Source organism: Cetorhinus maximus, unplaced genomic scaffold (genome assembly GCF_964194155.1).
Source record: "Cetorhinus maximus unplaced genomic scaffold, sCetMax3.hap1.1 HAP1_SCAFFOLD_385, whole genome shotgun sequence".
Taxonomy (NCBI): domain Eukaryota; kingdom Metazoa; phylum Chordata; class Chondrichthyes; order Lamniformes; family Cetorhinidae; genus Cetorhinus; species Cetorhinus maximus.
This window is the reverse complement of record NW_027596331.1, coordinates 323859-350191: the sequence shown is the minus strand read 5'-3', so window position 1 is coordinate 350191 and position 26333 is coordinate 323859. Positions and strand designations below refer to the sequence as shown.

At 44.3% G+C, this 26333-nt stretch overlaps 1 gene segment (V, D, J or C); it reads right to left on the bottom strand.

Annotated features, from left to right (window-relative positions):
- Nucleotides 1–226: 226 nt before the first annotated feature.
- Nucleotides 227–15993, bottom strand: LOC144673563 (Ig heavy chain C region-like). The segment is given in 7 exon segments: nt 227–682; nt 1399–1710; nt 2330–2644; nt 2859–3155; nt 14173–14213; nt 15440–15764; nt 15893–15993. Coding segments are annotated over 7 exon segments (1728 nt in total).
- Nucleotides 15994–26333: the final 10340 nt, after the last annotated feature.

The following is a 26333-nucleotide window of genomic DNA, read 5'->3' as shown; positions in this document are numbered from 1 at the left end:
AAATTGTTAGATTTCCCCTCAGTGGGAGGAGAGATGGTGATGTTATTTTGCAGAATCCCGTGATGAATGAGCTTTACTCTGTCTCTAACCCAGGGTGTATCTGAGCTGGGAGCACTGGGTGTACAAGACTTGGTTCTGAGCCCTGGAAATATCCGATTTTAACTAAACAGCTCTAACATTAGCAAAAGTGGAAAACAACATTAATTAAGCGATTGTGCATTTAAATCACAATTGGAGAAAAGGACTTTATTATTTTTTTTATTGAAGTTTGAAACGTAACCGAGAGATTCTCATTGACATGAATTAACGGTGTCCATCAGTGCAAGGGAAATATTCACAAAACTCGGTTTACCACTGGATTTATCAACCGTTCTGTTGATGATCTTCAAGGGGATCGCTTCATGTCCCACCACACAGGAGTAAGAAGCGCCGCTGGCCCACTCCTCCGCTGCAATGGATAACAGGCTGTACATGAAGAAGGAGCTATTGCCGTTCTCCGCCACCACCCCGGTGTTCTTGTAGTTCCCGGGATTCACCGGCTTGTCATTGACGGTCCACTTGACGAAGATCTCTCGGGGGGAGAAACCTCTCACCAAGCAGCTGAGGGAGACGAATCTCTGAGCGGAGACATCTTCTGCCGAGGGCAGGAGGACAGACACGGACGGTTCCCGCAGTTTTGTACCTGCAGAAAATGTACAATAAATGTCAATAAACTGGATAATTTCGTAGACAATGAAACCGCTGGTTAGATGTGAGAGAAACGTGTTTTGTGATGAATATTAAGGGGTTTCATTATCCACTTCTTGGAAATATATCACCGATCCTTCACTATAGCTGAATCAAAATCCTGGAACTCCCTCCCTAACAGCAGTGTGGGTGTATCTACATCACATGGGCTGCAGCGGTTCAAGAAGCCAGCTCAACACCACCTTGTCAAGGGCAATTAGGGGTGGGCATTAAACGCTGGCCCAGCCAGCGACGCCCACATGCCATGAATTAATAAATAAAAATCTTTGGGATCTGTCCGGTTTTCCAGCTCGGGGCAGATGTGGATACAATCCTTTTCCCTGAGAACTTATGGGGTTGGACGAGAAAGGTTCTCAAAGTTTACAGCAAAGAAACAGGCCATTCGGCCCAACTGGTCTGTGTTGGTGTTTCAGCTTCGCACCAGGCTCCTCCCATCTTGCTTCATCTAAACCCAATGGCACAGCCTTCAGTTCATTGTTCATTCATCTACTTATCAATTTCCCCCTGAAAGTCCACAAGCCCAGAGCGTTTAGTTGGCGAAATTGCTAATCAGAGTAGACCATAAATACACTGAATAGTAAATATTGATTCTTACACTTACACTGGAAATAGACACATTGAACTACTTATTGCTTCAATCTCACCGCTCACCTGTTTCCTTGTGGATGGAACTTCTTAAAGGAGTCGGCAGATCCTGATTGCTCACCACGCAATAGAACTCAGCCCCACTCAGCCAGGCTTGTGTCGAGATGTTTACGTTGCTGACCACGCTGTCGGGATCCTCTCCCGGTTGGACGGCGATCTCTGATTTCAAAGGCTTCTTCTCTTGTGTCCAGGACACGAGGACTCCATAAGGAGCATTAGAAACGATGCAGGTTAAGGTCACGGTCGCCTCCAGTAAGACCTGTTCTATTGGCGGTGGCAGTAGAGTAATTGTGGGATCGTTGGGGCAGTGGTCTGGGCCTGTGAGACAGAAATGAAGATCAACCAAAGTTTCACCTTCAGGAGCAGGACAGCAGTATTCAGCCTTCACTCCCTGAAGGAGAATAAATCACCTTGGACATATCAACCTCTAAATATCGTCTTTAATTTTCTTTACACAATGGAAAACCAGCTTGGTCTGTGTAAATCGTTCTCATAATTTAAGTCCTTCAGCCCCGGTGACATTCTCATGAATCTATGTTGCCCCAGTCCCAATACAAATATACCATTCCTGGGCCCTGGAATGCAGTACTGAAAGCTGTTTTATAAATAGGGTGGATGCACTTTCCAACACTCTCTCCCGAAGCTGTTACCAGTGAAGGGTTCCAGACACCTTCTGCCTCTCCAAATATGATCAGCTGACTCAGGGTAAAGCTAATGTCAAGTCCACCTCACCCATTCTGTGACGTCAATGCAGAGACGTGACGTGATAAAATCCTGAATGGTGAACAATCCGAATGCAGCCCTTACATCGGAATTAAACAATAACTACATGATAGTAAATTAGAAGTTGTTCCGTCTACTGACTCCAATAAATTCCTGATTTGATTAACATCTGAGAGCAGAATGATCTATTGCTTCCTCGGTTTGTATTTCTTACCCTCACACTTGGTGGCATTTCGACTTTGGGTGACCCCTTGATGAGTGACCTGACAGGTATAGACCGCGTCGCTGAACCATTCCCCAGCGGAGACTTTCAGCCGACTGGTCGCCGAGAAGTTCCCGTTCACTTCAAAGGCGGGAGAGGTGACAATTCCTGAATCCATGGGTTGTCCATTCTTCAGCCACTTCACGGTGATTGGATTTGGTCGGAAATCGACGATTGAACAGACGGCGGTTGCAAATTTGTTGGTTGTGATTTCTTCCCGGGAACTCACGGTGAGGAGAACAGTTGGAGGGAAGATGTCAGGAGGACCTTCAAGAAACACAGGTTAAACATTTCTGGGAGAAGAAATTGATAACAGACACAATAATTCCTATATTTTAATAGGTTCTTTTCCGTTAATAGACAGTAACCCTAGAATTTGCAGGGATCAAATCTATGCAGAGCACTATAAATGTGTTATAACCAAGGCCCTGTACAGGTTAATCACAGCCTTTCTGTTTCTCACAGGTTCCCCAACACTTACATTGCATTTTAATGCTCTTGGCTGAGCCGCTGTATTGAACCTCACACTTGATTTTGCTGCATTCCCCCTCTGACTCGGTGATGGTTAACTGGCTGCTCAGGGTGAAGGTTCCCTTCTGGTTTCTCACTGACGGGTAAGTCTTAAATCCAGTCATCGGCTGCCCATCTTTCTTCCAGGTCAGGCTAGTGATTTCTGGGGAGTAGTCCATCGCCAAACAGCCGTAGGTGACGGAGCCGTCGGTGTTGTGTTGCTGGCAGGAGGAGACCAGGCTGTAGAGAGTGGGCGGAGACGGTGTCGCTGGGAAAGAAAGGCCGATTGAACAAGTTAGACACTGTGATGTGTGAAAATTAAGTCACCAAACAACTCAAAATTTGACTATAACTATAAACATATCCTAATATATTCCAACTAAAACCCACATCCACATTTGATCATTTATTATTTCCATCATTTGGTGACCCTCACCTGTCGGTTCCCTCTTTAGAAACCCACACCTCTTTTCCCGCCTCTATCCCATGACTAAAATAGAACATTTTGATGTCATCTGAATGACGTACCTTTCAGTGGATTAAAATGGAAGAGCAGAGGATTTCCCCCATTATTTCGCCACCATTTATTTCTCAATCAACAGCACTTGGTGATAGAGAAATTGTCTCGTCATTCATATCATTGCAGTTTGGAAATTGGATCTGTTCAAATTGGCTGATGCCCCCTCCCCTCTCCACGTCCCCCCAAAACAAAGAATAGCAACGACCCTTCGAAAGTACCTTTGTAATGGTACCTATATAATGACCATAGAACTCTAAACTGAATACCAGTTACAGTAAGTACAACATTTTCCAATCGTATGTACATATGAACATGCGGATTAGTAGCGGGAGTAGGCCATTCGGCCTCTCGAGCCTCCTCCACCAATCACTCCGATCATAGCTGATCTGATTGTGGCGTTAACTCCACATTCCCACCTACTCTCCGCTAACCTTTGACTCCCTTGTCAATGAAGAATCTCTCTACCTCTGCCTGGAAATATTAATGACTCCTCCTCCATCGCTCTCTGGGCAAGAGAGTTCCAAAGTTTCACGACCTTTGAGAGAAAAATAAAATGTCTTCATTTCCGTCTGAAATGAGAGACCTCTTATTTTTAAACCGTGTTCCCTATCGTTAGTTTCTCTCACAAGGGGAAACATCCTTTCAGCATCCACCCTGTGAATTTCCCTCAGGATCTTTTATGTTTCAATAAAATCAGCTCTCATTATTCTAAACTCCAATGGATACAGGCCCAGCCTATCCAAATTCCCTCATAAGATAACAGACAACACCTCTCAGTATCATTTATATGAACATTCTCTGAAGAGCTTCTAATGCTTTTATATCCTTTCTTAAATAAGACCAAATCTGGACACAGTAATTCAGACGGGGTCTCATCAACGCCCTGTTAAACTGTAGCAAAACATTCTTATTTTTATATTCTATTCCCTTTGTAATAAATGACAAGATTCCCTTTGCCTTCCTCATCACTTGCTGTTCCTGTGTTATAACTTTTTGTGATTCATGCACGAAGGGATCCACATTCCTCTGTACCTCAGGGTTCTGCAATCTCTCTCCCTTTCAATAATATGCTGATTTTGTATTCTTCAATCCAAAGTGGACAAGTTTATATTTTTCCACATTATATGGCATCTTCATTTTGTTGCCCACTCACTTAACCAATCTATATCCCTTTGCTGAACTTTATCCCCTCTTCACCATTTACGTTCCTATCTATCTTTGTGTTATCAGCAAATTTAGCAAATTCATTCAGTCCTTTCGTTCAGTCATTGATATAAATTGTAAATAGTTGAGGCCGCATCATTGATCCCTATGGCACTTCACTTGTCACATCTTGCCAACCTAAAATAAACAATTTATCCCAACTCTCTGTTTCCTGTTAGCTAACCAAACTTCTACCCATGCTGAACTGTTACAGCCGACACCATTATTTTGTGTAGGAACCTTTGATGTGCCACTTTGTCAAATACCTTCGATGAGCGCAAGCACAGCACATCCACAGGTTCTCCTTTATTCATGTTCCTTTTTGTTTCCTCGAAAGGCCTCAAAGAAATAAGCCAAACATGATTTCCCTTTCACAAAACCATGATGGATCCACATAATTGCATTTGGATTTTCTGAGTGACCCGTGATAGATTCCATAATAATCGATTCCAGCATTTTTGTTCTGACAGATGTTAAGCTCATTGGCCTGTAGTTTCTTGCTTTCCCTTTCCCTCCTTTAATTAGTATAAAAGCCTCATTCTCTATTTTCCAATCTGATGAGACCTTTCCAGAATCTAGGGAATTTTGGAAAATTAATACCAATGCCTGTGTTATTTTAGTAACCACTTTGTTAAAGCCAAAATATTTGTGCAACTTCTCTGCCCATTTCCTTATTTTCCTTTATTACGGACTTGTCCCATCCGTGTCCCGTGGCTGGATTGTGGCTCCCGAAGCCCCTCTTTATGGACCCTGGAGCCGTTGTTCAAAATGCTGGTAAAACGGGTAAATGGAGTTGAAGGTATCCGTATCTTCAATTGCTCCTCCAATCACAGGCGTGTCTTCTATCCCGTTAGCGGCTGATAGGCTGGCTTGTGGGCCTATCAGCAGTAAAAGTGGGAGACAAACAGGTTGTGATTGGAAGGGCAGCGAACACCCGCTGGAGAAAGGCGCAGGGAGCCGGGGGGAAGCGCACAGAGACATTGTCTCCCGTCTATCCCAGGCACTTAGCGCCTTTCCCCGGGAATAGAAAGGATTTCAGGAGGAGGAGAGACAATGAGGGAGAGAGAGAGGGAGAGATAGGGAGAGTGGGGCCCAGGGTGCCTGGGGCCTTGGCTCACAACTACTTTAGACGGGCTCTCCCCGCTATCGCCCGGCCTCCCTGCCCTTCCCCCTCTCTGCCCTGTCCCCCCGCCTTTCTGCCCTTTCCCCCTCCGCCTCTCTGCCCTTCCCCCCCATGCATCTCTGCCCTTTCCCCCTCCCGCCTCTCTGCCCTTTCCCTCTCCCGCCTCTCTGCCCTTTCCCCCTCCCGCCTCTCTGCCCTTTCCCCCTCCCGTCTCTCTGCCCTTCCCCCTCTCTGCCCTGTCCCCCCGCCTTTCTGCCCTTTCCCCCTCCGCCTCTCTGCCCTTCCCCCCCCATGCATCTCTGCCCTTTCCCCCTCCCGCCTCTCTGCCCTTTCCCCCTCCCGCCTCTCTGCCCTTTCCCCCTCCCGCCTCTCTGCCCTTTCCCCCTCCCGTCTCTCTGCCCTTTCCCCCTCCCGTCTCTCTGCCCTTTCCCCCTCCCGCCTCTCTGCCTTTTCCCCCTCCCTCCTCTCTGCCCTTTCCCCCTGCTGCCTCTCTGCCCTTTACCCCTCCCGCCTCTCTGCCCTTTACCCCTCCCACCTCACTGAACTTTCGCCCTCCCGCCTCTCTGCCCTTTCCCCCTGCTGCCTCTCTGCCCTTTACCCCTCCCGCGTCTCTGCCCTTTACCCCTCCCACCTCTCTGCCCTTTCCCCCACCCGCCTCTCTGCCCTTTCCCATTCCCACCTCTCTGTCCATTCCCCCTCCGCCTCTCTGCCCTTCCCCCCTCCCGCCTCTCTGCCCTTTCCCAGTCCCGCCTCTCTGCCCTTTCCCCCACCCGCCTCTCTGCCCTTTCCCCCACCCGCCTCTCTGCCCTTTACCCCCTCCCGCCTCTCTGCCCTTTCCCCCTCCCGCCTCTCTGCCCTTTCCCTCTCCCGCCTCTCAGCCCTTTCCCTCTCCCGCCCCTCTGCCCTTTACCCCCTCCCGCCTCTCTGCCCTTTCCCCCTCCCGCCTCTCTGCCCTTTCCCCCTCCCGACTCTCTGCCCTTTCCTCCCCGCCTCTCTGCTCTTACTCCACGGGTGTCTGCGATTTCGCCCGGCCCTCTGTCTGACCTTTTTCCCTGTTCGCTGACCTTTGCCCCGTTTCTACGCCATTCCCCCCCCAACCCCTCGGCTGCCTGCCCTTTCCCCCGCCTCCCTGCCCTTTCCCGAGGCTTTCTGCACTTCCACCAATGCTCGTCGCTCCATTTGGCCTTGCTCCACATTCCGGCACTGCTCGGCCTCAGGCAATTCTTCCAGGTTTCTCTACCCCACAGTTCCTGCCCTCCCGCACAGTGAAAAGTGATAGAGTGAGTGAGCGTGTGCATGATTGACAAAGTGAGGGTGGCTGAGTGAGGGTGGATGGCTGAGTGAATGAGGGTGCGTGGGTGAGTGAAGGAGTGAATGAGGGTGGACGGTGAGTGAGCGTGGGCAGGTGTCTGAATGTGGGTGAGGATGGATGAGTGAGTGAGGGTGGTTGGGATATTGAATGAGGGTAGATGAGAGTATGAGTGAGGGTTGGTGGGTATGTGAGGGTGGGTATGTGAGTGAGGGTGTGTGGGTGTGTAAGGGTGGATGGATGAGTTATTTAGTGTGAGTGAAGATAGGTGAGTGAGGATGGGTGGGTGAGTGAATTTGAGTGAGGATGAGTGAGGGTGGATGAGGAAGGATGGGTGCTTGAGTGTGAGTGAATGAGTGTGTGAGTGAGGGTTAGTGAGTGAGGATGAATGAGTGTGTAATTGACGGTGAGTGAATGAGGGTGAGTGAGTGGGGGTGAGTGAGGGTGAGTGAGGGTAGGTGAGTGAGGGTGGGTGAGTGAGGGTAGGTGAGTGAGGGTGGGTGAGTGAGGGTCAGTGAGCGTGGGTGGGTGAGTGAGTTTGAATGAGGCTGGGTGGGTAAGGGTGAGTGAGGGTGAGTGAGTGAGTGTGAGTGAGCGAGTGAGGGTGAGTGAGTGAGGGTGAGTGAATGGGGGTGAGTGAGTGAGGGCGAGTGAGGGTGCGTGAGTGAGTGATGGCTGAGTGAGGGTGGGTGAGCGAGGGTGGGTGAGGGAGGGAGTGAGGGCGAGTGATTGAGGGTGAGTGACTGAGGGCGATTGAGTGAGGGTGAGGGTCTGAGGGTGAGTGAGTGAGTGATGGTGAGTGAGGGTGAGTGATTGTGGGTAGTGAGGGTGCCCAGGAGCAGATGGCTCATCAAGGCTATGTTTCTCTGGATGATTTTCCGCTCTGGCTCAGCTTTCCGTTGCCTGTTGTCCAAAGCCAAGCCGGGGGCTCCTCCATTCGGCTCCACCATCTCCACCTCCTCCTCTTCCTCTCCATTGATCCTGTCCCGATTCTCCATATTGATCAGCTTTCAGTAACACCGGCTGTGTGAAGTCAGGCAGCAGTGTGGATCGCTGGCCAGCTGCTTTAATGCTGATGCCTTTCTTTGAGAAACCCGTGTCATTGCGTGAATAGGCAGACTGAGGGGACTGGAGGAGACGGTTACAGCAAAACCAGGATGGGCCACGCAGGCATCTTGCACCAAGTGTGCACCAGTGTTGTGGATCCAGGAGGCCATGGTCTCCGCCACATCCCTCCCCTTTCCTTGTTCCTTTGTGTTTGGTTCAACACTTGGAAATTCTCCACATATATAGTGATGTCACCTGTGTAATTTCCTTTTACACAACAGGTCCTCAGAAATGGAACAATAAGCATGCATGCAGCTTCACGGATTTTCATTCTGCAATTAGTATCTTCAGCCCACTTCTCTGTCTGAGAATGTGTGTGTGTGTGTGTGTGTGTGTGTGTGAGAAAGAGAAAGGCAGAGAGAGAGAGTGCAAGTGTATGTGTTTTTGAGAGAGAGACAGAGAAAGAGACAGACAGAAAGAGAGAGAGAGAGAGAGAGAGGTGTGTGTGTGTGTGTGTGTGTGATAGGGAGTATAAGTGTGAGAGTATGTGAGATAGAGAATGTGTGTGTGGGACAGAAAGAGTATGTGTGAGAGAGAGAGAGAGAGGCAATGTGTGAGAGAGAGGGAGAGTGTGTTTTTATGTGTGTGTCATAGGGAGTATAAGTGTGAGAGTGTCTGAGATAAAGAAATGTGTGTGAGGGAGAGCTACTGTGTTTGTGAGACAGAGAGCAACTGTGTGTGTGTGTGTGTGTGTGTGTGTGTGTGTGTGAGAGAGAGAGAGAAAGAGAGAGAGAGAGGGAGAGTAGGGGTGTGAGTGATATGTAGAGAAGTGTGTGTGTGTGAAAGAGAGAGCCAGTGTGTGTCAGAGTGTGTGTGTGTGTGAGAGAGAGAGTGAGAGAGAGTGCATGTGTGAGAGAAACAGTGTGTGTGAGAAGGAATGTGTTTGTGTTTCTGTGTGTGCGTGAGAGAGAATGAGGATGTGTGTGTGTCAGAGAGTGTTCTGTGTCTGTGTGTGAGTGAGAGAGAGAATGGAGAGTGTGTGCATGTGTGAGAGTGTGAATTTGTGTGGGAGAGAGGGTGCACATGTGTGAGAGTGTGTGTAGTTGAGAGAGTGTATGTGTCTGAGAGACTGTGAGTGTCTGTGTGAGAGTGTGTGTGAAAGAGAGAGGCAATGTGTGAGAGAAAGGGTGTGTGCGTGTTAAAGAGAGTTTGTGTGTGAGTGGGAGAATGTGAGAGAGAGAGAGCGTGTGTGTGTGTGTGTGTGTGTGTGTGTGACAGAGAGAGAAAGAGAGAGTGTGTGTCTATCAGAGAGAGTGCGTGTTAGTGAGTGTGTGCAGGTGTGTGAGAAAGAGTCTGCGTGACAGAGAGAGTGAGCGAGTGAGGGTGTGTGGTAAAGAGACTGAGTTTGTCGAGGGAGATCAGCCATGATCTGACTGAATGGTGGGCAGGATCAAAGGGCCAAATGTCCTCCTCATGCTCTCATTTCTGTCATTCATTCCTCCCCCTGCAGGCGGCAATCCAATGACTCAGTTTTTGATGGCGACTCCTTTTCCCCAAATCCCCCGCGGCTGGTTATCTGGAGCGGGAGCCTGGTCATTGTCCATTTCAATCGTTTAAATAACTCGCAGCCTCTGATCAGATCAGAACAGGCGCCGCTCTCTGGAGCCTCACTGTCACTCCCTGATTCTGTTTGTTCTGAAATCGTGCTCAAGTTCAGGTCACTCACACTCAATGATTTTCTGATACTCAAAATGCTTAAACATAATTAATTCATTAAAATTTATACATGTTCTCTCCAGAAATATTGTTAATAACAATTAACGTGCGTCTTTTCAACTGAGCAATGGAACAATTTATTTTCACAGATCTGGCTCAAGAACCCACAGCCAATTAGTTCGATGCTGATTCAGTTTGTTTGTCTTCTGCGTGGAAAAGACTCAGGTCAGTAACAGAACAAGTTAAGCCCCCACTCCTCCCCCAGTACACTCCTGTCATCAGCTGCAAGGGTGGGATTCAACAAAAAGCCAACTCTCCACTGAACTGTCAAACACTCCGGGGCAGGTACAGCACCGGATGGATATCAAATAAAACTCTCCCTACATTGTCCCATCAAATATGCCCAGGAGAGGGTTCAATCTGGTTTTGATATAAATGCTGTGGCTGCAAGAGCCGGTCAGAGGCTGTGAATTCTGTGGTGAGTAATTCAACTCGTATCGCCCAAAGACAACTCACCATCTACAAGGCACAAGTCAGGACTGGGATTGAATAGTTTCCACTTCCCTCAATGAGTGAAACTTCAAAAACTCCCAAGAAACTCAATACTATCCGGGACAAAGCAGCCCACAGAATTGGTACCCCATCCACTGCCTTAAACAATCACTTCCTCCCCCACCGCCGCACAGTGACAGCAGTGTGTACCATATTCAAGATGCACTGCAGGAACTCGCCAAGGCTCCTTCAGCAGCACCTTCAAAACTCGCAACCTTTACTGACTAGAAGGACAAGGGCAGCAGTATGCTTGTACCGCCACCTGTACGTTCCCCTCCAAGGCACCCACCATCCTGATTTCGAATTATATCGCCATTCCTTCACTGTGAATACGTCAAAATTCTGGAACTCCCGACCTAACAGCACTGTGAGTGTACCTGCAGCTATTCAAGGAGGCGGCATTTCAACACTTCCTCAAGGGGTAATTAGGGATGGACAACAAATGCTGGCCTGGCCAGTGACCCCAACATCCTATGACAGGATTAAAAATAAGATACAGGCTAATTTCTTCCTCCACACTGTCCAACCAAATAGGCCAAGGACTGCTACAGCACGGATTAAAATAGAATAAAGCTCTCTCTGCATTGCCTAACCAAACACTCCCAAGACAGGTACATCACTGATTTAAAGTCAACCAAATCTCCTTCGACAGTCTGTCTGTCGTTTCTGAATTGTCCTTTCTGACTGTCACAATGGGTTGGGTATCTCATTTCTGAGGCGCCTGGGCAGAAAGTCAAACTTTCACATTTCTCACAGATACAAGTTTTTTGAAGAAATAAATCAAATTGCACTTCCTGAAATCCAGGAGAGCGAACCAGAAGGTTAACAACCAGTCAGGAAGATTCCTGGTCCCAGCACAGTGACCACGCACACAGAAACAGAACAGACACAAATGATGCAACAAACGAGTTCCCAGCAGATCGATCTGTTCAATCTGTCCATTTCATTCAGGCTATTTGATTCCAATTGATCAATGGTCAATTTATGACAATTATTCTATAACTTCTTTGAAATTAGTCTGATTTTTATTTCAAAACTCCCTTTGAACTCCATCTAATTCTTCTTGTCTGTCTCAAATCTCCAAACAATGCAAGATTCAAGTTACCTTGAAAATGAGCACATCAAATATTACAGATTCAGGATAATTTGGTGTCTGTAACAGAGACTCAATGACAGGATAAGAATTAAACAAATCAGGAAACATTCGCAATAAAAGCCGATTACCAACTGATTTGATTTGATTTTAGGGAAAAACAGAACCAATAAAATCATCGAGGCGAAACACCTCATCGAGCTGAGCACAGCTGAGTAAGAAAAGTATTCTTTTCTAAATTCATTTTGGATACAAGTAAAAATTCTCTCCACTCTGAGATTTTGCATTCACTATAATGACCAGGAAACTTCTCAATTGTTGGAGTTCATTTATGTTGAATTAATTATCCCTAATATTTTATTATAAGTTAATTATGTTGTTATTGTCAATTCATTTTCTTGTAAGCTGATTTCTACTCTATAATATTAAATAAATGGTTTTCAATAATTGAAAACTTGTTTCTCCCAGTACTTTGTGAAATAATTGGGGTTTATTTAAATCAACCTGACACTGAAACAATGTTAAACAATAAACTTCAAATTACGAGATGGAAACATTCAGACAAGTGTATCAATTTTACTTAAATCTAATCACTATTTACCATTTTACTTTTACTTCTACTGCTCTGTTTTAACGTACACAATTGTAAACTGTGCGTGTTTCCGAACGCATTGAGATATCATAAATTCCATCTACTCTCATCGAGTAATTCACACGATGAATTTATGAGTGGAATATTTTAAATATTTTCAAATCTGGCCGGGGTCACACCGCATTAACTGTCGATGAGCTGTAACATCACCTGTTTGCTAAAGCAAACTTGTCTTAACTCAAAAGTATATGTAAAAAAATGCTCCTGGCAGTTACTTATTATCAATAGAAGTGCTTCCTAGATAACAATCCCTATAATTTAATTATTAAATATATTGTTCATTGAAAGAAGATCCAAATTGATCAGTATAAAACTTGATGAGAACAATTCATTCAGATCACCTGCGACAATGAAATATAATCAGAAAATTGATTCGAGATTTTGCTCTTCAATTTAATATTTAATAAGAATTAAGCATGAAGCTCAGATATAATCCGTTCTTCTCCTACAATTCTATCCTGTGTACAGCACAGCTATGGGAGACAGGATGTCGTTAAGTTCAAAACTAATATTAATGTTTGCAATTAATTAATCTGTTCGAATTTCAAGCTCTTACTTGTCAATCTCTAATCACTTGCAGTTTGAACCTTCCGACAGTTCCAACAACATACAAGAACAGTTCCTTTACTGCCAGCAAATTCCACCCCCCGAAAACTGCTTAAGACTAGATTAGTGACAATTATCTCGCTATCCAAATCCCAATGACATTGAAGGAATAATATGGTTACGGCTGCACAGAAAGAATGTAATCACCGGATAGACATATTGCCAAACTGCAATGTCAAACTCCTCTTTAAGTCAATGCAAAGGTTATCAGGGATATAAAAAAGTAATTCAAAATCTCTTGTGAATCTGAACAATTCTGTAGAGTCAGTATATTCTTCTTGAAATTTTTTCATGCATAATCACAAAATGTTTCCAGCCTAAAAACTTTCCCGATCATGTTAATAGTGCGCAGTGCACAGCAGAATTGTGAAAGGCAATTAATGATCAATTATGTTAATATGAAATCTGTTCCGTCAATATGGAGAAATATTACCACATTATAATTGTTTGAATTATATTAATGTTACTCTACAATTTGAAAACTTGTTAATTATTTAGTTTCTGATTGCAGTAACGAATTGTGTTCTGAATGAGCGCCGTAATCCATGGTTTAGTTTAATCTGCAGTTATCACTTAAAATAAAAAACAAAATGTTCTAACACATCTTTAAATGGTTTTGCCATTTCTGAAGCCTGCCCGTTTTTAACTACATTCGTGCTTCAAGTACATGCAAACGCGTAGACTGTTTCCATTCAATCACAAAACGTGTAACCGCTCAATGTCACCGAGTTTAAACAATGCAGAAACAATGCAGAACCGCCAAACCGTTTCACAAATTCTACTAATTCAAAGTCACCCAGACACACACTCTCCTCAGGAGAAAAAGACCTAATCACATCACTGAGGGGCTGAAACTTGTTTCATGGAGAAGTAGCTCAATTCTACAAATACTTCCAACAGAATCCAATGTAACATTGCAAGAAAATCTCAATATCGAATCCAGACAACCCGCTCGTCACCAAATGAATGAATAATTAAACTAAACAGAAAAATGGAATAACGTCAACAGCATTGTGAGTAGGTAGAACGTGTTCAATAAATTAACATTGAAACTTAAGCATATTTTGTTAATATTGGGTTTGATTTCAAACATATTTAAACCCTTGTGCAGTAGATGGTAAAACCCGCAGCCATTAGATGTCACCGAGATTAATCATTGCAGATACGTCAAACTGTTTGAACAGACGCTGGGCATTTCAAGTAGGCGGCAGCACAATAGCCTCAGCAGATAAACTCAAAATCTCAACCACCAGGGACTGAATCCATCAGCAGCACTTTTTTTGTCGAGAAACAGCCAAATTATAAAAACCTTTTTCAGCAGAATCATATGAAACATTATTAAAAAATCTCAATACAGAATCCACCAAACCCACATTTCAGTGAACGAATGAATTATAAAAATAGACAAAAATATAAAACAAAGACTCAAATAAAACAATTACCAAATAAGTGCATGGTTCTTACCTGCAGTCACCGTCACCATGGTCCCTTGTCCCCAGTAACCCATAGCGTCACAGTATTACATTCCCTGGGCTGTGCCATACAATAACTGTCCGTGCGCGAAAAAGACAGAAATCCAAAGTTATTTTAAATATTGATAATTCAGAGGCAAAGTAAGGTCACGTTGAATCTTCACGAAATTGTATTTGCTTTTGTAGATAATTTTAGGTATTCATCAATGGCCCTCATGTTTTACATTTCACAGAGTAACACATGAACATGATATTGCAATCACCAACTGATGAATGGATAATTATCACAGCTTTTCCATCTTAAACCATGTGTTTTTGGGCAGTGCTGGACATAAAAAAAGACTTCACTGTAAATATAGTTGGATTGTAAAAGCGAAACTGACCCGGGCAGAATCAATTAATGCTGAGGGGTTTTTGTATTGACAGTAACTGCTGTGCCATCCAGTATATCACAGTGAGACACACCATGTCAAATACTGCGGCAGACTGTTCACTGTAAAACACAGAGATTTAATCTCACTGCGCTTTCCAAAAACCTGATCCCGACTCGCTTAAGAGTGAATCAGTGAAATATTTCAGCTTGTGCTGGTCATTATATTTATCAATGTGAATTTAAAAATTTTAAAACCTCTTTGCAGATTTAGCGTGTCCGTCAGCACGAACAAAGTAGAAGACTTTTATATCTTATTACAAACCAATATTACCTCTGCCCATTATTTTATTTAAATCTCATTTTCTTTGACGTTCCTGCTGTGTTAGTGATCACCAATTTGAACAAACTCCTTCTCTGAGGTTTTTGTATGAGGATGTCGCTGTGCACAGCACAGTGACCCACTGCTGTAGTATCACAGTGAAATACACCCGCACAAAAACTGCACCCACTCTGTTCAGTGCTGCCTCTCAATATTCACCTCAAATAGACGCTTACTTCTGATCTAGTTTAGTATTTACGCAGCAATTTACAAAACTCAATGAACAGAGATCCCCCCAAGTATCAGACACATTAAAATGAACATTATATCCAGGTCTGTAATTGCGGAAACTGTTAATAGTAAATATAAACAGCCAAAAGCTCAGCTCATTATATCGATTGGTTTGTTAGGTTTTACTGTTAAATCTGTTGTGTTAGTTTTGTCAGAAGCGGCTTGTTGTCTGGTTCTGATCATTACAGTTAATATTACATTTAAAACAAGTACTGACCGTCAGGTTATGATGGAAGTTGTTGAGTCCCTCTCGATCTGTTCTTGTTCGGGTCCAGCCCTGGTTCCTCTCGCTGTGACTGTCCTGCACAGTAATAGATGGCGGTGTCTTCAGTCTTCAGTCTCGTCATGTCCAAGGAGAAGATGCTCCTTGAAGTGTCTTTGGACGCAGTAAATCGATCCTTAATTCCTGGGGCGTAGTATTCGTATGATGAACTATAGTAGCTAACCAGCCACTCCAGCCCCTGTCCGGGAACCTGTCGGACCCAGTACATGTAGTAGCTGCCAAGATCGAAGCCGCTGGTTTTACAGGTCAGTCTCAGGGAGCCTCCGGGTCGCCCGGTCTCTGCCTCTGGCTGAGTCAACACAACCTCCGACTGGACACCTGTAAAAATATATCAAAAACCCAGAGGATTAATCCTGGTGAACTGATTCCTGACTCTGTAACATTCCAGAGAGAGACTAACACTGAGACAGTAACAGTGAGAGTCTTGGACAATAAAAACTACTCACGGGATAAGAAAGTCAGCAACAAACTGAGAGAAATCGCCGACCTCATCCTTCTGGTCACTTGGGGAAAATGGTCCTGTCCAGAACTCAGTGAACAAACCAGCTCCCGGACTGTTGGATTCCGGTCCCAGTGAGCGGCATTTAAATACCCGGCAGAAGGGGGCGGGTTTCCAGGCGCCGCCTGTTGATTCCCTGGTGGAGGCGGCGACTGGATCCACGCCCCACCTTCCACATCCCCAACAGAATGGGCTCAGATATTTACAATAGGTTATTGTTAAAAGTGGACATTTTATCCGTATCGGGATATTTGGCTGAATGGATTCATTGTAATGTCTCCAGTGGTTCTAATGGTGAAATTACAGTTAAGGATCAGTTCATAAAAATAACTAATTTCATTGTAAATTAAGTCCCTTTATTTCTACACTACTTCACAAGGGGCTGAACCTAAAAAAAAATCACTACATTATCAGGGAATAAAGGGACTGTCAGTCTGTTTTGCAGCAACTCCGGGTCTCTATCTCATTACAGCAATAAATTATAATCAGTCATAGGAATAATTATTGATTTATGTTTTTGGATGAGCAAAGTGATTCTATTTACAGTGTGGGTGGCTATCGCTGTACAATTTGGGTCCGGAGATAAGAAGAAACTCCCCACATTATACAATGTCTCTCATTGCATTTCTCGAATAGCCTCTGACCCTAAGAAAGCCCTTTGAAAATTAGCGGTAAAAGAAGCCCGTCTGCCTGGTAATTAAACAGTAAGTTTACAGAGAAACGTAAAATTTACATCAACTTTTGACAGAGAAGTGAATGAATCAGAACGGACACGGGGATCAGCAAAGTTATCCTTCAGCATCCAAATCACTGCAGCTAATTCTATTAGCCTCCCGCTGTCCACTATTCACTGGCATTGGGAACACAGGGTATCAGGGCTTTGCGGCACACTGCACAATATCACAGAGAATAAATGTTTTATCTTCCACTGAAGCGGGTGATGAACTGGTCATTTCTCCATTTATTGGCAGCTATGAGAGGGACTGTTAAATAATCGAATCAGCGCAAATTAAACTGTACAGTACACGGTGCTAATCAGGTATAAGAGATCCCTCAGGTTAAATGAGGTGCTGAACTCGGAGAATATTCAAGGAACTCCTGCGGGTTTAAGGCAATTCTATGATTTTCTTTTAATTTAATTTCTTTTATTTTTTTTTGCCATTCTACTCAACTCATTAGACTGGGGGACTGGGACCATTAACATTGCTATTTCGCACTTCATGAAGTTCTTAATAAGCCGGCTTTAATAACTGGAATGCCCTTTACTTAGAAATAATATAAATTAAATAGTATAGGTCAATTTCCTGATCGTGTTTAATCTCAGTGAACATGACATTCATTAAAATATTTCCTTGGATAAAATGCCATTTAAAATGTGCCTTTACTGTGCGACAGAAACATTTATTGTTTGAATGGCTAAATCCCATTTTCTTCATTCATATCCAGGCTAATCTGCCCCACACAGTATTTGGTAGCAAGCCAGCCGGCTGCAGTCAGGGACGCTCGAATGTCCGATGTTGTTTACAGGAAGCATCTGCGGGTTTGTGCAGTAAATGAAAGATCTGTTTCCTCAGTACTGACCGCTTGGCTGCCAGCAAACTTCAAACCCTTAACATTGTCAACAAGGCCTATTTATAACAAATCTACCCAGCAACAACACTGGAGTCAGCTTTATTTTTTAAATTGTGAACTTATGTGGACTGTGCCCAGCTCTCAGGAAAGAAAAGTTAACCAGCTTCTCTGACACCCTGTCAGCATCAATGGCTCATTGGAGGATCTCTCCAACACATCATAAATTGTGACGGATGGATGGATGGAAATAATTACCGGCAGATTATCAGAGATGACTCAGAGAGAGGGTACATTTTGTTACAGTCAAACATATAAATCTGTGTGATTTTTTTGCCCATTTACTCTTTCACGGGATGTGGGAGTCACTGGCAAGGCCATCATTTGTTGCTTCTCCCTAATTGCCTTTGAACTGAGTACCTTGCTGGGCCATTTCAGAGGGCAGTTAGAGTCCACCATACTGCTGTGGATCTGGAGTCACATGTAGGCCAGACTAGGTCCAGTGGCAGATTTCCTTTCCTAAAGGACATTAGTGAACCAGATTAGTTTTTTCCACAGTCGATGATAGCTTCATGGTTCCCTTCACTGAGGCCAGTTTTCAATCCCAGGTTTATTGCTGAATTTAAATTCCACCAGCTGCAATGGCGGGATTTGAATTCGTGTCCCCAGGAGAATAGCTTGGGTCTCTGGATTACCCGTCCAGTGACATTAATACAACACCACCGTCTGCCAAAGAACGGAGGGATGGCTGCAGTGATGCGGGAATGAATCATAGTTGGATGCCTGAACATTTTGATGAAGGGATCAGTGAATGAATTGATTGATGTATCGATAGGCGCGACTGGAAGATACTGTTTTACCTTCTCATCTTGGTGCTGACTACTTTAAACCTTGAAGCAGGTCCAGTATTTCATTTGTGTCAGTCCAATACCTTCAGTCCCTCCAGATTTTCTGGATGTATTCCATCCCCAGGGTATCGAGCTGAATGTCGCCAAGAGAAGGCTGGAGATGTCCCTGCGGTACTGATGATTCTTCCCTGCTGATGGGGAATCATCATCTTTCAGACAGAAAGCGGGTACATAATTTGGTTTAGGAAGGAGGATTGTAATATTTGGAACATGTGGTCCTTTCATGTAAAACAAAGCATTCAATATATCCTCACCCAAATTAGCGAAGGTAACAGACATTACTCACTGGAGAGCCGCATTAACTTACAGTCAGGTCCAGGTAGTTTTATTTATACCATCACTTTACAAATCCTCACACATTCCAGTTATATATCAGGAGTTTCTGTGTGATTATGAGCTGGTTACTTGTCAATAAAGCGCAGAGGCTGTTGGGTAGCTGCTCATTATCCTCGGTCTGATTTAATTCCATTTCCCACTGAATTCTGGGACAGATGTGATTCCTTGCTGATAGAATGGTCAGTGTGGTCTCAATCAATGTTAATGATATTAAATGAATCGCAATTACATTTTGTATGGAATAAAATGCTGAAAATGCTTGGTTCATGCAATTATTAATCTTTGTAGAATGGATGATAATTGCTGATTATAATCATTTGTCTTGTGAATTGATGGTAATTGGTGAATATAATTATTTATCTTTGTGGATTGATGATAATTGGTGAATATAATTATTTATCTTTGTGGATTGATGATAATTGGTGAATATAATTATTTATCTTTGTAAATTGATGATAGTTGGTGAATATCATTATTTATCTTTGTGAATGGATGCCAAGTGGTGAATATACTTAATTATCTTTGTGAATTGATGATAATTCTTGAAGATAATTATTTACCTTCGTGAGTTGATAATAATTGGTGTTGATAATTATTTATCTTTCTCAGCCTTTACGACCTTCTTCTTCTCTGCTGAAAGATAAGATCCATTCCACAGGATGTGAATGATGCAAAAATCACCACACTATCTGAAAACAAAGCCGACAGATGAGACTGCAACATCTACAAGGATTTCTCACTCACAGAGTTACGGGGAAGGCCTTTGCTCGGGTCATGCTTTAAAGACTTCATCTGGTTGCAGGCTGAAGCACAATGTGATGTTTTCATCGGAAGCTATACTCTGGACCTGATTTGCTCCACACGCTGGTCACCGTCAGCAGAACAGGACTCTACAAGTTCTTTCGGAAAATTGGCTGTTCCCAAAGCGCCTCAGTCTCATTCACTCCTTCCATGACAACATGCACTGCACGGTACAGATTGATGATTCCACTTCCGACAGATTCGGAGTGAAGAATGGAGTGAAACAGACTTGTGTCCAATCCCCACTCTGTTGGGCACCTTCTCCATACTTCTGATCTTTATCTTCCCTGTAAATATGGAAGAAGTCTACTTACACTCGATCAGACCACAAGATCCACAATCTATAAGACTGAAAGTGAAGACATAAACACATTGAATCTTGATCAGGGAATTCCTCCACGCTGATAACCCTGTCATCAAAACGGAAACTCATCCACAAAGACTGATGAACTGTCTCTCCCATGCCTGTAACTTGTTCTCCCTGACTATAAACATTGATAAAACCGTGTTCATGGGATAAGGTGTTGCATTTCCATCATTGATCAAACTAAATAACAAACGGATGGAATTAAATCCCGCTTCCTGGATTCCAAGGTGACAGACATCCTGCTCCTTGCTGCAGAACTTGATACCCGTATGGGGAAAGCAGCTGCCACCTTTGGCTGACTCGTGAAACGCCCCTGGAATAACATCAAACTAGCCCTTAGGACCAAGCTGGTGGTTTATAAGGCCTGCGTTCTCAGAACCTTTATCTATGGCTGTAAAACATGGACGAATGACATTTATCAAGAAAAGAAGCTCCACAATTTCCATCTTCACTGCCTGCTGCGCATTTTGGGTATGTAGTGGTAGGATAAAGTCACGAATGCAGTGGTACTGTCAAAGGCAGAGCTCCCAAAACTGCAGAACTCATCAAACAGAAGCGGTTTTTGTGGCTTGGGAACGTTCGCAGGATGGAAGATGGTCACATACACAAGGACTTTCTGTTTGGTGAGGGAACCGGAGGCAGACAACCAGTGGGACGCCCAAAGCTCCGCTTCAAGGCTGCTTGAAGTGAAGGCCCGAAATATCGATTATCACAACTGAGTGTAACTAACTGACAACTGAGGAAAATGGCGACACCTCCTGTGGTTTGGCGTGAGCCACCACGTTGACCAGTGGCTACCGTGGCTTGGTAATCCAGGCTAACACCGGGAAAAAAAAGAAGCCACAACGACATTTTCTAGCTTCATGTGCAGCACTTGTGGCAGAACCTGCCTCACAATAATTGGCCTCCTTAGCAATCAGCACATCGGAAATGGGTTTGTTTCCATTGTGTGTCTGTGACCTTTCATAGATGGAAGATTGTCCAGGATCTTCGTAAAATTCAGTTGCAAACAATATGATGTGCTTCTCCCTCTCTCCCTGACACACACAGACCAAGATGGCATCTTGTGCTTCAACTTAAGATCGCATCTTGGCTTCCTGGGAGGATCCATAGCCCTTAACTATTGAATAAAATGACCCTAACTGTCTTTCAGGTGGTATCATGAACCAATAAACTCTTCCCAACACTATGTTTGTTGAGCTGGATATTAATGCTCCCATGGTCTCTGTACAGTGCCCTGGTCAACATCCCTCCCTTTGATCAAGATGAACAAAGTTACATCACCAGGAATTGGGCCGCTTTACTCTGGTGCTGACTTTAACGTGCGCTAATCGGGCACGTCCACCTGCAATTAGTTGAATTTTGTTAAATTTTGACACCACCTCCCACAGAAGGCGATGTGGTGTGACACCTGGGGAAGTGGATTCTTGATACAATAATGTCAAAGACCTCACCTGACAGCGACATTTTCACAGGAGCTGCAATTGCAAAGTTTGGCCAGCAGATGGATGTGAAATCTTGCTGGACACATTCTATGAAACAGGCATTGTCTCAGTTAATACTGCACTGGACCCTGTCTCTGTCTTTTAAAATTGGACTCCAGCTATTTTTATGTTAGACCAAACACTGTCTCTCTTTATATTTCAATGTACCCTGTTTCAATTAATACTGCACCAGTCAATACCAATATTTATATCACACAGTCTGGAAGTTCCCAATTCAAACCGATCGGATTTACCTCTGCAGTCCTGTCACATCCAGTCGTAAATGGTGGTGGACAAGTAAACAAATAACTGGAGAATGGGGCTCCACAAAGTTGTGGGTCTGGAGTTATATGTATGGGAGGTGGTGATGTGCTGGTATTCTCACTGGGCTAGTAAATCGCTGGGGGTCTGGGTTTGAATCCCACCACGGCAGATGGTGAAATTTGAATCGAAAAATCTAATGATGACCCTGAAAACATTGTCGTAAAAACCCATCCTAACAAGCCACACTGTTCTCAAGGGGGCAATTAGGGATGGGCAATAAATGCTGGCCTAGCCAGCGCCGCCCCCATTCTCATGAACGAACAAACAAAAATGTAGGTCAGACTGGGTAAGGACGGCAGGTTTCCTTCCCTAAAGGACATCGGTGAACCAGATAGATGTTTAATATAATCGAATATCGTTTCATGGTCACCATTATTGAGATGAGCTTTCAATTCAAGATTTATTAATTGAATTTGGATTCCACATGCTGCCGTAACGGGATTCAAACCCCTATCCCCAGGGAAAAGGCCTGGATCTCTGGGTTACTGATCCAGTGACGTTCCCACTGCACGATCGTCCCTCCCATGTTATACAGGATCCTGGTTCGATTATTAATTCCCCGGGAACTACTTTATTTCTATTGTGCTGGATCAGGCCTCTGTTTGTATTAAAATAGACCCTATCTCATTAATGTTCCACTGGAAGCCATCTCAGTTTATATTGCACTGGATTCTTTCTCTGTTTATATTACACTAGGCCCTGTCTCTGTTTATGTTATATTAAATCTTGACTATGTCTACATTATAGTGGTCATTGTAACTACGGCACTAGGCTATGTTTCTGAAGAAGAGTCATATGGACTCGAAACATTAACTCTATTTCTCTCTCCACAGATGCTGTCCAACCTGCTGAGTTTGTCCAGCATTTTCTGTCTTTATTTCAGATTTCCAGAATTTCCAGCATTTTGCTTTTATCTATGCCTCTGTTTAAATTATGGCTGCATTACTCCATGTTTCTGTGAGATGGAGAGATAATGTTATAAATAAAGACGTTAGGCTAGAAATCGGCATCTGGCAGTAGCCTGAAAGGACGGTATCGGATCGGCCGTATATGCTACACAGCACTTGATATTCATTTTCAGTGCAGTCAGCAGAATTAGATTTCAGATATCCCTTCTTCTCCGGTGCCAAAGGCCAATTTCCCACCTATGGAGTGGTATATGTAGGAGGATGCAGGGCATTGTGTTCCCATGTGCTTGTTGCCCTTGTTATTCTGGGAGGTGGAGGTCACAGATATGGAAGGTGTTGTTGAAGTTGCCTTGGCGAGTTACTGCAGTGCATCTTGTGGATGACACACACTGCAGCCACTGTGTATCGGTGGCGAAGGGAGTGAATGTTTAACTCCTGGATGAGGAGCCTATCAAGGGGTTGATTTCCCCTGGTTGGTGTGGAGGTTCTTGAGTGTTGCTGCAGTTACGTTCGTCAAGGAAAGTAAACAATTTCCAACAGGCATCTGACTTGCAGATTTGCAGATGGTGGAAAGGCTTCGGGGAATCCGGAGGTGAGTTATTCGTCACAGAATCCCCAGCCTCTGACCTACTCTTGTTGCCACAGTATTTATACAGCTGGTCCAGTTCAGTTTCTGTACAATGGCACCTGCACAACGTTGATGGTGGATTTCAATGACGGTAATGTCTTTTGAACGTCATGTGGAGATGTTTGGTTTCTTTATTGTTGGAGTTGGTCATTGCCTGGCATTTGTGTGCCGCTTATATCACTTGCCACTTATCTGCGTAAACTTGTCCAGTTCCAGATGCAATAAGGACGGTTTCCTTATCTGATAGGTCATAAATGAAACTGAACACTGTGCAAATATGAGTGAACATCCCCACTCCTGACCCAGTGCTGAAGGGAAGGCCATTGATTAAGCTGCTGAAGATGGTTGGACCAAGGACACTTCTCTGAGAGACTCCTGGAATGATGTCCTGGTGCTGAGATAATTGGTCTTCAACAACACAACATCTTCTTATTCGCTAGGTGTGACTCCAGCCAGTGGAGAGACTTGCCCCTGATTCCCGTTGACCTGACACTTTCCAAGGCTTCCTGATGCCACACTCAGTTAATAGCTCCTTTGGCATACAGTACTGAAGCACTCATACATCATGTCTGGAAGTTCGTTCTCTTGTCCATGTTCAGACCAAGTTTACAATGAGCTTTGATGCTGGCTGATCCTGGTCGATCCAGTCTGAGATTTGGTGAGCAGGTCACCGACACCTTCAGTCACTTTACTGATGATTCAGTGTAGACTGATTGAGCTGCAAGGGGACAGACCTGATCTGTTGTCCATTACGTACAGTGTTCTAGCTTCACCCTGTGGTTCATCATTTTCAGCTATGCCTGGTTTTGCTTCTGACCTGCTGGCCTACATTCCTCATTGTTCCCAGGCTGGATGTTTGACTTATAGACTCATAGACGTTTACAGCACAGATGGAGGCCATTCGGCCCATCGTTTCCGCCCCGGTAAACAAAGATCTGACTACACTAATCCTATTTCCCCGCGCTTGGCCCATAGCCCTGGAGGCTATGACAGCTGAAGTGAACATTTGAATCCTTCTTAAATGTTACTAGAGTTTCTGACTCAACCACCCTTTCGGGCAGTGAGTTCCAAATTCCTACCACCCTCTGGGTGAGAAAAGATTCTCCTCAACTCCCCTCTTAGCCTTCTACCTCTTATCTAAAATCTCTGCTCTCTGGTTTTTGACCCCTCTACTAGTGGAAAAGGTGCCTTCCTATCCACCCTATCTATGCCCCTCAGCACCCCCTCAACCATCGTTGCTCCAAGGAAAACAGCCCCAGCCTATCCAATCTTTCCTCATAGCTCAGACCCTCCAGCCCAGACAGCATTCTGGTAAATCTCCTCTGCACTCTCTCCAGTGCAGTCACATACTTCCTAGAAATGTGGTGACCAGAACTGCACGCAGTGCTCCAGTTGTGGCCTAACCAAAGTTTTATACAGTTCCAGCATAACCTCCCTGCTCTTGTGTTTTATGCCTCAGCTAATAAAGGCAAGTAACCCATATGCCTTCTTAACCACCTCATCTACCTGCTCTGCTACCTTCAGGAATCTGTGGATAGGCACACTAAGGTTTGAGTGAGGGATATTTTGGTCCATGAGATTACAGGGTGTGATTGAATGCAACTATCCTGCTTTTAATGACCAACAGTGTCTCGTTGATGCTAAGTTTTGAGCTGCTAGATCTGTTCTGAATGTAACCCGTTTAGCATAGAGGCAGTGCTGCACAACACAATGGAGAATGTGCTCAGTGTGAATACCGGCCTTGGTTTCCGCAAGGACAGTGCAGGGGTCAATCTCACCTATATCAATAGTGTGATGGGCCGGAGATCAGGTAAGGTTTTCCCTCATGTTGGCTCTCTAACCATCTGTGGCAGGTCCATTCTGTCAGATACGTCATTCAGGACTCATCCAGCTCCGGTATTCGTGGTCTTGTCAAATGGTAATTGATTTTGCAAATTCACAGCACATCCGTTGCCCTTGCTACCCTCAGTGTTTCTTCCACGCAGTGCTAAAGATGAAGGAGTATAGATTCATCAGCTGAGGGAGGGCAATAGGTGGTAATCACCAGGAGGTATCTCCACCCATATCTTATCTGTTTCTGTGGGACTTCAATCTGGTGTCAATATTGCTGCTCTCCACCAAGTCTCTGTTCATATTATACTGGGCCTGTCTCATTGTCACTGCTCTAGTCCGTGTTTCTGTTTCTGTAATACTAGACCCTGTCTCAGTATTGCTGCTCTCCACCATGCCTCTGTTCATACTACACTGGGCCTGTCTCATTGTTACTGCTCTAGTCCATGTTTCTGTAACACTGGACCCTGTCTCAGTATTGCTGCTCTCCACCATGCCTCTGTTCATACTACACTGGGCCTGTCTCATTGTTACTGCTCTAGTCCATGCTTCTGTTCCTGTAACACTGGACCCTGTCTCAGTTATTGCAGCTCTCTACCATGTCTCTGTTCATATTATACTGGGCCTGCCTCATTGTCACTGCTCTAGTCCATGTTTCTGTTTCTGTAACACGGGACCCTGTCTCAGTAATTGCTGTTCTCCACCATGTCTCTGTTCATATTACACTCAGCCTGTCTCGTTGTCACTGTTCTAGTCCATGTTTCTGTTTCTGTACCATTAGGTCCTGTCTCAGTTATTTATGTAATTGTCCTCTGTTTATATTACATTTGTATTTTACCTTAATTTATTGCAGTAGACCCTGGAAATAGGAGTTAAATGGTTTAATTTAAACAGCTGCAAGATAAGAGAGGTCTGTGGATCATGAACACAAATCTGGGATGCAGGGAGGACAAGTCATAACATCTGTATAGGCACCCATGATAATTGTTCCCACCATCTTGCTGCCTTATCTTCAGTATTTCCACCCCAGCCAATTTCCACATTATTGCACTTGTGCAGTGCAGTAATAACCGAGGCAGGGTCTAATGTAATTTAAATACAGATATGATCTAGCACAGAACTGAGATAGCATCTACTGAAATACAGAGACAGTTCTAGATTAATATATACACAGACAGGTCAATTATAATATAAACAGAGGCAGGGCCTTGTTTAATAGGAGCAAAGACAGGG